This window comes from Lissotriton vulgaris, chromosome 4_1, assembly GCF_964263255.1.
Source record: "Lissotriton vulgaris chromosome 4_1, aLisVul1.2, whole genome shotgun sequence".
NCBI classification, from domain to species: Eukaryota; Metazoa; Chordata; class Amphibia; order Caudata; family Salamandridae; genus Lissotriton; species Lissotriton vulgaris.
Genome location: NC_141691.1, coordinates 1,747,291,991 through 1,747,306,431, shown reverse-complemented (window position 1 = coordinate 1,747,306,431; position 14,441 = coordinate 1,747,291,991). Strand labels below are relative to the sequence as shown.

At 40.4% G+C, this 14,441-nt stretch overlaps 1 protein-coding gene across 1 annotated transcript in view; it reads right to left on the bottom strand.

Moving 5' to 3' along the window:
- VPS13B (vacuolar protein sorting 13 homolog B) overlaps window positions 1–14,441 on the bottom strand; it is a 2,999,480-nt gene that overhangs the window by 1,279,387 nt on the left and 1,705,652 nt on the right. The window contains exons 28-29 of the mRNA XM_086966051.1: window positions 10,541–10,607; window positions 1,046–1,460 (exon numbers count right to left, since the gene is read on the bottom strand). Of these exons, the coding sequence (XP_086822177.1) occupies window positions 1,046–1,460; window positions 10,541–10,607 (482 nt within the window). The remainder of the gene's footprint in view (window positions 1–1,045; window positions 1,461–10,540; window positions 10,608–14,441) is intronic.

Genomic DNA, 14,441 nt, shown 5'->3' with positions numbered 1-14,441 from the left:
GACTGATATGCCCTAATAAGGGTGAATACCATTATGGTTTGCGATATGTTCCGGCTCAGGGAGGATGTGGCCTGGCAGTTTAGGCCAGCCAGATTGTTCCCACTGGAGCAAGGTTGGGGCTGATTTGCATATGGCTGGGCAAACTGAGGAGTCATGGTGTGCAAAATAACGAGGGACTAGGAGATGGCCTGAGTAATTACCAGTGGTTGAGATGAATTCAAGCATTCAATTGATCATATTTTTTGTATTCCACACTGATTACAGCATGTTTTGTATTTATGTCTTAGCATTTTATCCTGATAGTTTTCCTCAGCATTCTTCTAGCGAAATCGGTCAGGATAAAATTACAGAATGTGGTAACTGATGCACAACTCAGAATTCTGAACTGTGTGCAACATCCTTTCGCAAATGGATCAGCATTTAAAACACAACTTTAAATCATAGTCTACGTAAAGTCTGTACATTTGCAATCACTGTTGTCCCTCATTTATTTTAATGCTGCTAACAAGCGCTGTCATATTCAGTAAGTTCTGGCATATTTTAGGCGTAAGTCCCTTGTGGTATATTTCTGGATGTAATAACCAAAATTAAAAGAAGCACCCATATACTGGTTAGATGGCATGATATGTGAAGGACACGATTTTAGCATGTTTTAAGCTAGATGCTTAATTTCATAGGCCACGCCTCTTGGAAATAATTTTGCTAGTGCTCGTACCCGTTTAGAGAACACGTCACTTTTAGAGACACCACTTCCACCTTTTTCATTCCTCGTAACACAATAATTGGCTGTGGTACCTCATGTGTTACCAAATACAACACCAATCTTATCTTAACGTATATATATATATATATATATATATATATATATATATATATATATATATATATATATATATATATATATATATATATATATGTATATATATATATATACATATATATATACACACACACACACACACACATTATGGATAAGAATAAAAGAAACACCAAAATGGCAAATGTTTCAGATCACTAACACATTACCACCAGGCGGTGTGCATACCTGCTGTGCTGTGCAGCTTCTCCACCGCATTAGGAAAGAAGACCCGTATCACGCTCGTGCTGATGTAGATGAGAGGCAAATTGCGTGATGTCAGGGTGTGGGACCGCATGGGTTGACCAGATGATTGTCGTTTCTCTTTTTGGCTCCTTGGCAGCTGAGCTTCAAATATACTAGAAATTGCGTTTAGTAGAGGGAAACACAAAACTATATCGAAGGCCTGAGCAGAAAGAAGGATCTCATGGAGAAAATGAGGAGAGCCATCATTTTGTCCTTCACACAATTTCAGAAACGTTCGAGAATTTCTTTCATTTCTGGATGTGAGCTTGTGGCGGACGTTTCTGGTTACAGCCTTCGTGTAAGTCAGAGAGAGGAAACCATGTTGTTGGTGTGAGCCTTCTAGAAGCTTTGTGGTTGTCTGTTTTGACAGAAAGAAATAAGGACGAAATCTTAATGCAGAGTGTGGATTCTTCAAGGGTATACAATATGGTACATCCTAAGCACTTCAATTTAAAAAATATATATTTTCGAAATTTCCCACTCCCCTCTTAAAACGTTACTTCTACTGACCAACATACAAAAGAAACAGCACAACTGTATGCGCATAGCTCTTCACAGGGTTCCCATAAAAATGGTCCATTTATCGGTGCCAAAAGTTCAAAAATAGGAAGCACTGTTTTTGTGGCAAAAGCAGAGATTGATGAAGATTTTGTTATTAAAATAAAACAAATTTGGTATGAATTTAACAAGTCCATATTTTGAGGTTGAATAATTTATTGCACAGATAATATACACAGTAGTGGTCACGAAAACGAAGGCATGAAATGTAACTATGGTGTGGTTCGATAGCAGAAAGAAGTGTTTCTTCCAAAATAGGTTAGGCTTAAAATGGGATTTATAATGTTAAATTTTGTGTTTTCCCAGCTATATCGAGTGTATTTGAAAAGCATTATAATCCAGCAATTATTCCCAGAAATTGAAGCACATGCTCTTTGGAGCATTTCTTGAAATGTTTGCAGGTAAAAATTGAGCCGTTCAGATTTACGATATATAGTATTTGTTTTAATAATGGCAAAATGAGAGATAATATTCTCTAAGCAAGATTAATGTGCCATTGTGCTTTGGAATTGAGAGGTGCCGTGATAGGACAAACATAGGTCTACAATAATTAAACAGTCTTGCTTTAAGCAGTGGACCCTTGTGCTTTTATAATTCAGGTAAAACGCTTTTTGCAACCATATCCTGGTACGATCTCTAACAGATAGGCATGTTATTCCAATAGCCACTGAATGTAAATATAATTTGTGTTGTGGCAGTTATTGAGGTTACTGAGCACTGAATCTATTGAGCACCAATTGGAAATATTGGCTCAGAGGTACCTACAAGCGCCGAAAAACACAGGTATTTATATACAATACAAGTCTTTCATCAAATAATGAAACCATATGTAAGTAGGAGGGTTCCCTAGTAGGGAGGCGGACAGGCCCCTGGTTGTGATTATATTGGGAAATTCCTTGAAGCTCTGGGATGCCCTTTTTTTAAATAACATCAACAATAAATAAGGAATATACCCTATTAATTAGAATCTGGATGCTGATGCTACCTGTGGGCACATACCATCCAGGCAATGATGTATGGTTGTGTTGTATATATGAGTGCCTCAAGTTTCATCACCAGTGGGCGGAGATGTTGGACATAGGGATGCTGTATTGCATTTAGAGGGGCTTTGATGATGAGGGTTTAATCGGATTTGTGGGTTTTTGTAATGTTTATTGTTCTGTCTATTTTTACAGACTATTGTTATTGTTATTGGGACATATGTCAATTCCTGAAGAAGGTGATGGCCGCTCATCTATAGGCCCACCGAAACGCGTTGATGCTTTATGAAGAGGATACTACTTAAAATCTGTTGGGACAATTGTACAGTGATTAACATTGAATTTTTACCCATTGTGGATACAATTGAGTACTGACTTGATTTAGTAGTTTCCTCCAGAATCAGGAACCAGAGGTCTTTTCTCCTGTTCCCAATGTACTGTTGCTTGCAACTAATATTTTGACCTTGTATTTTTATGTTTTTATTCTATTGTTTTTTAATTAGCTATGTATTCCGGTTTTTATTTATTTGAAGAATATTTGATGTATGTATTTTAATAAAATGAATTACTAATTTTAGTATAGATTTTTGAGGATCATATCCTTTATGTCCTCTCTCTCAGCACTGGTGTGAGGTAGTGTACAAGCTTTGTATGGTTGATGTACTAGTAGCCACTGGGGCACTTTTTCATGAATGAAATGTAACTATCACCACAACTACTGTACCAGGAACTAATAAGAGTATTTTCATTGAAATTACTATTATCAAATTAAATATAGAAACTGTGCCTTACTCGCAAACCGATCAGTGGAATTCCCACTTTGGTTTCCCACAACTTGAGCCAATAGAGCATTCTCTGCCTAGATTAAACCTCATCTTTCAGCCACTAGATAGACCGAGCCAAGGGCTGCTATGCACTTTAAAGAATGGTAGCACATATACTGACATTCTGTCATCTTTCATTAATCTCACCTTACTGAGAAACATTTTAGAGATGTTTCCAATCATGAAGCTGAGGACACCAATTTTTTTTATTCAAGGAAATCTAGTTGTAAGCCTTCAAATATGACGAGATCAGAAAGAAAGGTTTTTCCTGCTTAGATAATGACCCGAATGAGTTTCTTGTCACTGTTATTTTCCATAATAAAATAGCCAAATAAAATGATAACAGGGAGCTCCTGGAGTGACACCACTAACCTTATCCCACTGTAATATAGTCATAGTATCCTGTCAGTTGTTAGTCTTTCAATGTTAATGTCAGTTGTTAGTCTATCAATAGTAGTTTATGGAAAGGCAATAAATGATACATGAACAATTGAAGATAGGCTTGCAGAGAAGAAACATAACTGCAAAACAAGGCTCAAGTTATGAGGGATATTAGCTAAGTAGTTTTTCTCCGTCAACTGAGAGTTGTTGGTGTTTTACACCATTTGAAAGTGTTTTATCCTGGTATGATGCAAGAATGGTGGCTAAAGACATGCTTCAAATTTCAGTCTTAAAAAAGGAAAGGTTTGAAGGACTACCTTGCCCTTTCTAGAATTGGACCTTGTGTCAAACACAGTAGCATATGATGATGGCATTTGTGGAAAGTTGGAAACTCAAGAAACAGGATTACAAATTCCAAGCAACACCCGCCTGATTTCCAAAAGCAGTAGTAAATCCTGTAGACGTCATTCTGGTCTAAGAAGGTCCATTCAGGTGACACAGAGGAATACTTCCTACTATCTGTCTAAAAGCTAATTAAGGAGATAGCGGTTATTCACGTTCCATAATAAGTTTTATGGCTAAGCACATTGCATCTGTGCAGTATATTCATAACATGCATCGCTTAATGATTTATAGTCTTAATCTATTTTCCTATGCTGATGACACCCAAATCATCTTTTCATTATGATCTGCTCAGGAACTCCTTTGCCTTTGAACTCCTGCTTGGCTCAAGCAGCCTCATGGATGAACAACAACTCACTAAAAAAGAATGGGAAAAAAAGTGTTGATCCTTGGGAAAGAACCTGTGCCTCTGAGGACCACAGCATTGGCCAGCAACTTTGGGGGATATTCCCATTCCTGCTCTCAAAGCCAAGAACAGAGGCTTCTTGGTGGACAATAAGTACTCCATGACGCCATAGGTAGGCTAAGGAATCTGGGACCGGCTTCACAACTTTGAAATGGCTAAGGAAATTCATCTTGATTCTCCCCATATCTGCCCCAAGAACTGTCATCCGGTCTCTCATTCTATCTCGACTGGATTACGGTAACATTCTCTATCTGGGGGTTGACAAAGCCTCCAGGAGATGCATGCAAGTGGTTCAGAAGGTGGCTGCAAGGCTGATTCATGGACTGCCAAAATTTGCCTCGGTTACTTCCCTTGGCCGTGAGCTTTATTGGCTAGGGGTTGAGAAACGTGTCCAATTCAAGGCTTTGTGTTATGTCTTCAAAGCTGGGGAAGGAATCACCTCTCGCCATATAAATGATCTGATAAAACCGTACCAGTTCATTCACTATCTACATTCCAGCAACCTCTCCTTGTGCACTTTCCCTAAGAAGAAACTTTTCATTTTAATTTTCATTACATTTTCTGTAACCTATATGAAGATCCTGGCGATTCGGAAGTCCTATGATTAATAATATGCTTCAGACAGGGTCCTGGGGACAAAGTCTGAAACGGGCCACTCACTGGGAAGTGAGAACATTTGGGCCGCTTTCCTTCACAAGATTGTGGATTGGACACCTTAACCCCTTCGATGCTCATGACAAGCTCAGCTCGTCATGAGGTACACCTCTCGTATGCTCATGACGAGCTGAGCTCGTCATGATTGCATTGTTTTCTGAGTTCTTCAGCACGGTAGGGGAGCTGCTGCAGCAATGATGGTGTTAAAGAAGTATCGAAGGTGCGGCTCTGGAGATACATAGTATCCTTCTTCTCCCCTATGAGGGAGTAACCAGAACGGTAATTAAAATAATACATCCTTCGGACATCGGAAGGGGTCAGAAAAGAACCATATATCTTGAAAGGAAGCATATTATCTTTAAATGAGGACAAAAAAAAAGACGAAACTTACTCGCATGGAAGGTTGTGCATTTACATTTCTCAGCCCTAAGCTCTGGAATACTCTGCAGTACACCGGAGAACTTGCACCTCCTTGCCCACTTTTCGTAGACAACTAAAAATTTTGGCTGTTTTGAACCACCTGATCTTGGAGAAACTATCAATTGCTAAAAGTACTGGGAAACCCCAATTGGTTAGCTATTCGCGCTATATAAGCATTTTTAATTTAATAATATGAGCATTTTTAACTTATGTCAAGCTAAAAGTAATTTAGTCCCCGGTAGCTTGTCTCATTTCTGGTGAAGAATTGGCTTGGTAGTTTAGTCTGCCCTGTTCCCATGATGCACTGGGCCAGGGACAGACTGATTTGCATATAGCCAGGTTCTGAGCTGGGATGGGGCAGTGAGATAAATAACGGTGATGGATCAAGCCCTGATCTTTGGACTGGGTAAGAGTGGTCTGCTTAATTCAGACACTCTGTTCATCACCACCCCCTTTTCTGAATCGTTTTTGGCCACTATAGGTGTGGCAGGGTATACTCAGACATGAGTCCCTTTCTCACTGCTCCATCAGGATTCAAGCAAGCCGGGCCGAAGACGCCTGAAATGGCAGAAACAGGTCCCCGGTAGCTTGTCTCCTTTCTGGTGAAGAATTGGCTTGGTAGTTTAGTCTGCCCTGTTCCCATGATGCACTGGGCCAGGGACAGACTGATTTGCATATAGCCAGGTTCTGAGCTGGGATGGGGCAGTGAGATAAATAACGGTGATGGATCAAGCCCTGATCTTTGGACTGGGTAAGAGTGGTCTGCTTAATTCAGACACTCTGTTCATCACCACCCCCTTTTCTGAATCGTTTTTGGCCACTATAGGTGTGGCAGGGTATACTCAGACATGAGTCCCTTTCTCACTGCTCCATCAGGATTCAAGCAAGCCGGGCCGAAGACGCCTGAAATGGCAGAAACCGGTCCCCGGTAGCTTGTCTCCTTTCTGGTGAAGAATTGGCTTGGTAGTTTAGTCTGCCCTGTTCCCATGATGCACTGGGCCAGGGACAGACTGATTTGCATATAGCCAGGTTCTGAGCTGGAATGGGGCAGTGAGATAAATAACGGTGATGGATCAAGCCCTGATCTTTGGACTGGGTAAGAGTGGTCTGCTTAATTCAGACACTCTGTTCATCACCACCCCCTTTTCTGAATCGTTTTTGGCCACTATAGGTGTGGCAGGGTATACTCAGACATGAGTCCCTTTCTCACTGCTCCATTAGGATTCAAGCAAGCCGGGCCGAAGACGCCTGAAATGGCAGAAACCGGTCCCCGGTAGCTTGTCTCCTTTCTGGTGAAGAATTGGCTTGGTAGTTTAGTCTGCCCTGTTCCCATGATGCACTGGGCCAGGGACAGACTGATTTGCATATAGCCAGGTTCTGAGCTGGGATGGGGCAGTGAGATAAATAACGGTGATGGATCAAGCCCTGATCTTTGGACTGGGTAAGAGTGGTCTGCTTAATTCAGACACTCTGTTCATCACCACCCCCTTTTCTGAATCGTAAAAGTAATTATTGTGCACTGGCCTCCAAAAGTATGTATTGTTCAAGGTCAAATACATTTTTGCATGATGAGTATTTTTATTTATTTATTTTTTAAACTGGCAAATACTCTGATATCCATATTAAAAGTACATTTTGAAAAGCAAACATGTACTATTACAAAATGACATATTAAGTCCAAAATGTGTGTATCCCTAATGAAGGTATACAATATTACATTCTACTGAAGGTTCAGCTTTTATGTTTTTCCAGCTATGTTTTAAAAAAAGTCTCACAGCAAAATGGTCACTGTTCTTTAACTTGCAGCTGCACATCATGTCTACAATGGGTAGAGCCACAATACGAAAACGAATTTAATGGGCAAATAGGTATAAGAACGGATTTAAAGGATTTATAAGCAGTATCTGTTATTCAATCAATGCCTGATCTTTGCTAGAATTCTGGTCATTTGGAAGTTTTCCATGTAACTTGAGGTTCCTCAGTTCTTTTAGTTAAACAATGTGGAATAAATCAGCATTCACATTGTTATCGATAATTCTTAAACAACTTTGGAGGTATAGATTCTTCCTTTTTCATTTCACACTTTCATATGTAACTCAATTCATTGACACATGTCAATTAAAAAAAACTCTACCTGGCAGCATAGAGGAAATATTAAGGAAATCCGTCTTTTGATTACTTAGCAACAGGTCTGCATATGCATACTGTTAGTCTTATACGGATTATAAAGCAAAACTGACAATATCGACCAAGACTACATTCAACACTACCCTCCAAACCAAGAATGTCATAAAAAAGCTCTAAAAAAATCAATATGAGTGTGATTTGGGCGTAAATATATTTAAATTAGGCCATGCATATTTCAGTAACACTCATCTGACCTATGAATCAATTTTATAGAAGAACCACTTAATAACACTTACAAATGTCTATAGGATAAGACCACTACAGCATACATTTAGTAACAATGCATACATTTTTGAGATCCCAGAGTAAAAATCATGTTATTTCGAAATTATGTGAAGGCATTAATTAGCAAACAATTCACAGATAATTCCTATTTTTGAACAATGGGACCCACTACTTTAAAATATACAATTATGCTGTTGTTGGAAGATAAAATATATTAACTTTCATAACATTTGTTCCTATTTGTTTAAAAGCCTGCTCCCAACCCAGTGTTAAAAATATGACAAAATATTGTTCGGAAAATAAAGGCAGTATAAGATTAATCAAGAAAAGTAATAATAATTCTAAAGGGAAAATGCCTCAAACCGCACACAATTTTCCGTTTTAGCATTTGAATTTCTAAGCATGCTTTCCGAATAACATCTATCTTTTTGGTAGTTTTAATTTAACATACTTTTAAAAGAACATATAAAAACCCAGCTATCAGTTTTCAAATAAATAATTAGAAACACAATTCCTTGCAGTACCATTTCCTACCAACATCACTGTAACTTAATAGTTATCAAATAAATATTAGGACACTTAAACTTGCCAATACAGCTGTTAGCAGAGACCAGCAAGACATTAAAGTGTAAAAAGAATTCATGCAAAGACAAGTATATTCATTAAAAAAGAAAACAAATCAGTACAGAACTTTCATAAACATGAAAAGATCAAACTCTGTAATTATAGCTAATGCATCATTCTGTTAAAAAAAACAAAAGTCACAAGATGTACAGTTATCCCATCTTGTCAAGAAACTGTGCGTCCTGAAGTGTTATAAATTTAAGGGGATCACATCGATGGCTAGCATTGCTGCCTCCTGATGATGGATTTGTAATATTTGGAGAGAAATCCTCAACAAACTTTATCTCAGCTAATTAAGCTCGGCCTTAAACTCAAAAAGCCCCTCCACCTTATGGTTATCCAAAGCATTTCATAATCCTTTGCCTCACATACTTGACATCCCTCAATATTACCTGTCCTGATTACACACCAATTATTGCCAGGCATATAATTTCTTCTATGACTTTGTGTTTATCTTTGGCCAGAGATGCTAATGTCATCTTAAGAATTGCAACTGGTCTTGGGTTCTACATATGTTTTACTTTCATTACTTGAACAGTGGCAATCAAAATCTATATTTATATTGTATTGCTTCTCAGAAAGATTTTCAGGCTCAAAGATGACTTCGTAGTTGAGTATATTTCCATTGACTAGCTGTCCAGCCATCAAAATGACTTAAGAAAAGCAAATATTATTATAGAGGCAGATACTTTTCTCACTGTACTGCAAGACAGCAGACTGTAAATGGTTTAAAGTACACACAAGACCAGTACAATACATCCTAGACAGTTCAGGTTTGACAGGTGTTGAATAACTGGTTTCTCTTTGGGGGTTAGTTATTTTCTATGTCTACCTATATTGAGGTGGTATGTTTTAATGTTTTAAGTAAAGATAAGGTAAATATCTCAAATTTACATAAATATTCAAGGTATTACTAATGAGGTCCCCCAAGTCCTTCTTGCCTCATATAATGAAAAAAGACATTAAATGAATGTGCTAGTTACATTCCCACATATCTTTCACTGTTGATGCAAGTTCTGTTGCAAAGTTTAAAAATGATTTCTTACAGAAGGAAAGAAGCCAGAGAAATTACTGAAAGGGTCCTGCTTGCTGACGGGTCGAACCAACAATGTGCGTCTGTTCAGCTTATCAGTACAAGAAAGGAAGACACCTCCATACTGCCCCAAAGACCAACTGTCTTCTCCGAGGCTTGAGGTGGTAGATAGAGATGGTGTGAGCGGGAGACAAAAATAAATAGCAATAAAAAAGCAGAAGCAAACAATTGTCACAGAATGTCTAATTAATGATTAGAGAACACCCTGCAAAGCTCATGTATGACCGTATGCACAGACAATTTTAATGCTTCAGATGTACATTACACATAATAGGATGTCTTGGTGAGCTCAGAATGTGTGGAATGTGTATCTGATATGCAATCCAGCATACGTTCAAAACATGGATAAAACAAAATCAATAGTAATCTGCACAAAAGAAACTTACAAAGATTATTTTCTCAAATATTTTGCAGAGAGCGTTGTTAGACTGGAAGGAGATGATTACAAGAACAAAGTGAGACGCCAATTCAAAAAAACAAATTCCCTCATTTCCAAATTTTGAAGATTGTTTGCCATTATAAAATCATAGCTGGACAAAAGAGCACAGGTTAAGTCTGCACTTTTCTTTTATTCTTGAAATCATAATTCCTACCTTGCTCAAGGACAGTGAGAAATCTTCAGTTCAGAATTTAGGACAGAGATTTGGGAAAGCAAATTATCTTATTTACTAAAGGAAGTCTCACCACAAGTTTTTCCTTGCATTGTAGAAATATTCCTTCAAAATGGCCTGACTGCCAGCCTTCACCTGGCCTGGAAAAACAGAATGTTGACCTTATCTGCAATCTTTCAAGAGCAAAGAACGAAACCATACAGTTTCAACTGTACCAGAGACAATTACTGAATTGGAGCTCACAATTTACATAAATGTAAACACATATTTAAAATCACGTTAGAACATTCGGAGCTAAGAAACAGTAGAAAAATCTGAAAGAGAGAACTTTGAAGTGCACTCATAAAACAGAAAATTATTTTAGACACCGGGAGAACAATCTGCTGAAAACTGTTGTATTAGATCAAAACTAGAAGTAAATAATTTGTACGCACAAATACAATTTTAACAGCACTCAAGTAAAGTCAAGTGGCCTCACGGGGACAGTTTCCCATTGAGCTAGTATGCAATGATTGGGTTTAATTATCTCAGGGACCAATTCACCAAAGACCCATGCATTTGGAAATTTACTCCAGTTGGCTAATGTTTTGAATACACAATGAGCGTTTTACTTTAGATTTTGAATACACAATGAGCGTTTTACTTTAGAATTCAGAAAGAATTCCAGCAGTTCTCCTGGATATTTATGTAAGTCATAAATAGCCATGTGTCCAGTACTTGTAAAGCGCGAACAAATACCCGAAAGTGTCAAGGCGCTGGGGGCCGTCGGGAAGATTAAGCAAGCTATTGCCCAGAGTCACATGGTGCTAGGCATACCCCTGCCGCCGGAGCCGGGTATCGAACGGTGATCCCCAGCGTCCAGCTTCAGTCACCATGGCCGCTGCGCCACACCTCTCCCTGAGTAATCAAATGCATAACCATTTACACACACACGCACAGACGTAACAGGTATAGATTAGATTTCCATATGCTAAAAAGCAACTAAATTTGTATACTTGCAATGTTTTTAAAAGAGGAATATATTTCCCCTATAGAGAAATCCCTCACCCTAAATCGCCACTGAATACTGGGGGATGTTCCCTCTCCCGGCCAATCAAGGAAACATATTTTCTCCTGCCTCTGACAGTTTGTGGGTGTTCATTAGCTTACACATGCCAGGTGAATCTACCAAGGAGGCATCCCACAAAACTGCCGCAAACTAAAGACTTGCTCACACACGTCACCATACCGACAAAATTGCCATGTGAGTTAATTAATTTTTTGAATTAGGGCACCTATCCCTAATTCTACAAATCAGTAAAAAGAGTTTGCTGCCATAAATAAACTTATTTGCATACCTAAGTTGTACTTGGGTATGCAAGCTGGAATGCGGATTGGACCCTGAAATAGCGGAGAAATTATCACATTTTAAATTCTGGAATTCGAACTTTGTTTCCGCATTCTCATATTATAGTAGAGATGATTAGGAACTACTACTGTGAATGTTGGCGGAGTCAGCACGGTTATGGCTTATAGAGCAGTGCTCTTTTCACTGTTTGTCTCTATGTGCGCCATTAATTTTTATTATGCCAGTGTATTCATGCATAATTTTGGGATTTTGTGTTACGCTTGTTACATTAAACTGCAGAAATTTCGCCATGTAATTACCGCAGGAGCATGGGAATAACGGGAATGACCAGAACCCGTACAGCTGTTGCTTGAGGCACTTGTATTTTTTAGCACAAGATTGACGCAATAATTTCACTCTAAAGTATAGTACTAAATGCCAAACTTTCATTTTGCATAATTTTGCCTATTGTTTGTGGAATTTCTTCACTTACGCAAAAGCAAATTATGCAAATTTCGCACATCCTAAGAAAACGTTTTTGTTGCCAAGGATGTGGTCACTGTAGCTTTAAAGGGTGTATAATGGTCTCCCCATGCACCCCTTCTTTCAGAGATGCCACCCATTTTGATTGAAGGCTTAAAAACCTGGAGGGCTCCCATGCGGTTGGCTGTGTCATTAGACTTTTTAACGTACACTTCTAGTCTGAATAAGTGGTTTTCCCTGAGGAGCATGCCAATAATGTTTGCCTCTACCTCAGGTTTAAAGCCAGAAATTCAAAGCCTTGCATGAGTTCTCAAAACAGTGCCTGTGACTAACCGTGTCCCCCGAGTCCAGTGCTGATTTGAGGCATGAGTACGCGGTATCCTTGCCTTCAGTGTGTTGGCCATTTTCTCAGACAATCCAGCATTTTGCGTTTTCCAGAAAAATCTCTAGATTAACAGTTTTGTAAAAAGTGTGTGCTGTATTCAAAAGAGGCCACGAAATTCAAAGACTGGGACTCCTCCTTCAACTGGGCAAGCACTAGCCGTTGAACCAGTAAAAAGTCAGCAGCAGGCGAAGTGCTTGTGTACTACTTCTTCCTCTGTCTTCTGTTTCACATTCTACTGAAGGGCTGCCCACCTCAATGCCACGCTTTGCTTGGAGGAGACAAAAGACTGACTTGCCATCAGGACACACCCGACTGCAGCCCGGAGGACCCAGAGGAGTGAAACAAAACTGCTTGGACACTGGGCCACTGCAGTTTCTCTGTCTACTCCAGGTTGACTCACGCCCTGTTACCAATACCCACCATTGAGGCACCAAAAATGTTACATTGGGCCTGCCACTCATGGAAGATGACATGGGCCACTTGGGAATGGGGTGAGTTAAAGAGAATTGAAAATTAGCCCCATCGCCCATGGGTCATGCGACAGGCTCGAGCAGCAACAATTAAAAACCAGGCTGGTTAGTAATGGGGCACGCCGTAGGCCCGAGAAAGGGTGGGTCAAAAATGTATAATCAGGTTGGCATGCAATGGGGCACACAGTGGGTCCAGGAAGAGTGGGTGGCATGCTACAGGTCTTGAGGGCAAAAATATAAATCGGCCTGCTTCCAATGGGGGTTGAGTGGACCTGGAGAACAAAGACTATTGAAAACTGAGCATGTCGTTCATAGGGCACACAGTATGACCCGGGGTACAAAAATGATAAATCGGGCTTGCTGCCGATGGGGTAATGAGGAGGTGGCACTGAAGTACCAACAACAAGTGAAAATTGGGTACTCAACGAACAAGTTACTTACCTTCGGTAACAATATATCTGTAAGAAACGTAAGTTAGTTATAGATTCCTTACCTTACAATATTCCCCCAGGTGTCAGATTGGATGCAGAATTTGTTTTCATCAGCAGTATCCCTGCGCGTCGGAAGGTGGCGTCAGTCGACTCAGCATTCGTCGTTGGTGTTGTGGTCGCCGGTATAATGTTGCGGTAGCTACTTAGACACCGCCCTCGCGCGCTGACATCAGTTCTGTACACAACTTTCCACACCAGAGCACAGAGCCATGCAAGACACGGATCACTTGTGCACAAAACCAGGGCGCTTAAAGGAAATCCTTAACTCAAGAAGTCAGTTCCCAGGGGAGGAGCCAAGCTCGACAACGAGATGGCCGCACGTTTGCTCGGCTCCGCCGCCCTACCTGCCTACAATCTAATATCCTGTCGCCCATCCTGCCCAAAACGGACAACAACTTATATGCAGAGCTTTGCAGTCACATACCATCCATCCCGGTGGGTCCGGTGCTCGGTGGATCCACAGCGACGTCCTCCCGGAAAGTGCGGCCTCCCCGGGGTTGAGACCGGGGCCTCGCCCTTAGCGAGTTGCCGGCGAGACGGTGTCGGCGGCGGCCTCGGGTGGAGGTCTGGGGCCGGCCGGAAGATGCCGATGTGCGAAGAGCCCGGAGGCAAATGAACGTGCCTGGGACACTCGTCCGGTGCTCCAGAGGTGGTGTGCGGCAAGTTGTGGGTTGGGGACGCCGTGCCTGGTGGCTCCCTCCTTTGTGTTCGTCCGGCCGTACTGGGCTCCTTTGCTTGGTGGCGAAGAGGGATCTTGGCGGAGCGGTGTCACCGGCGGGTCCCCCTCCCTTGTGATCACTATTTCAGTGCTGTGGGTG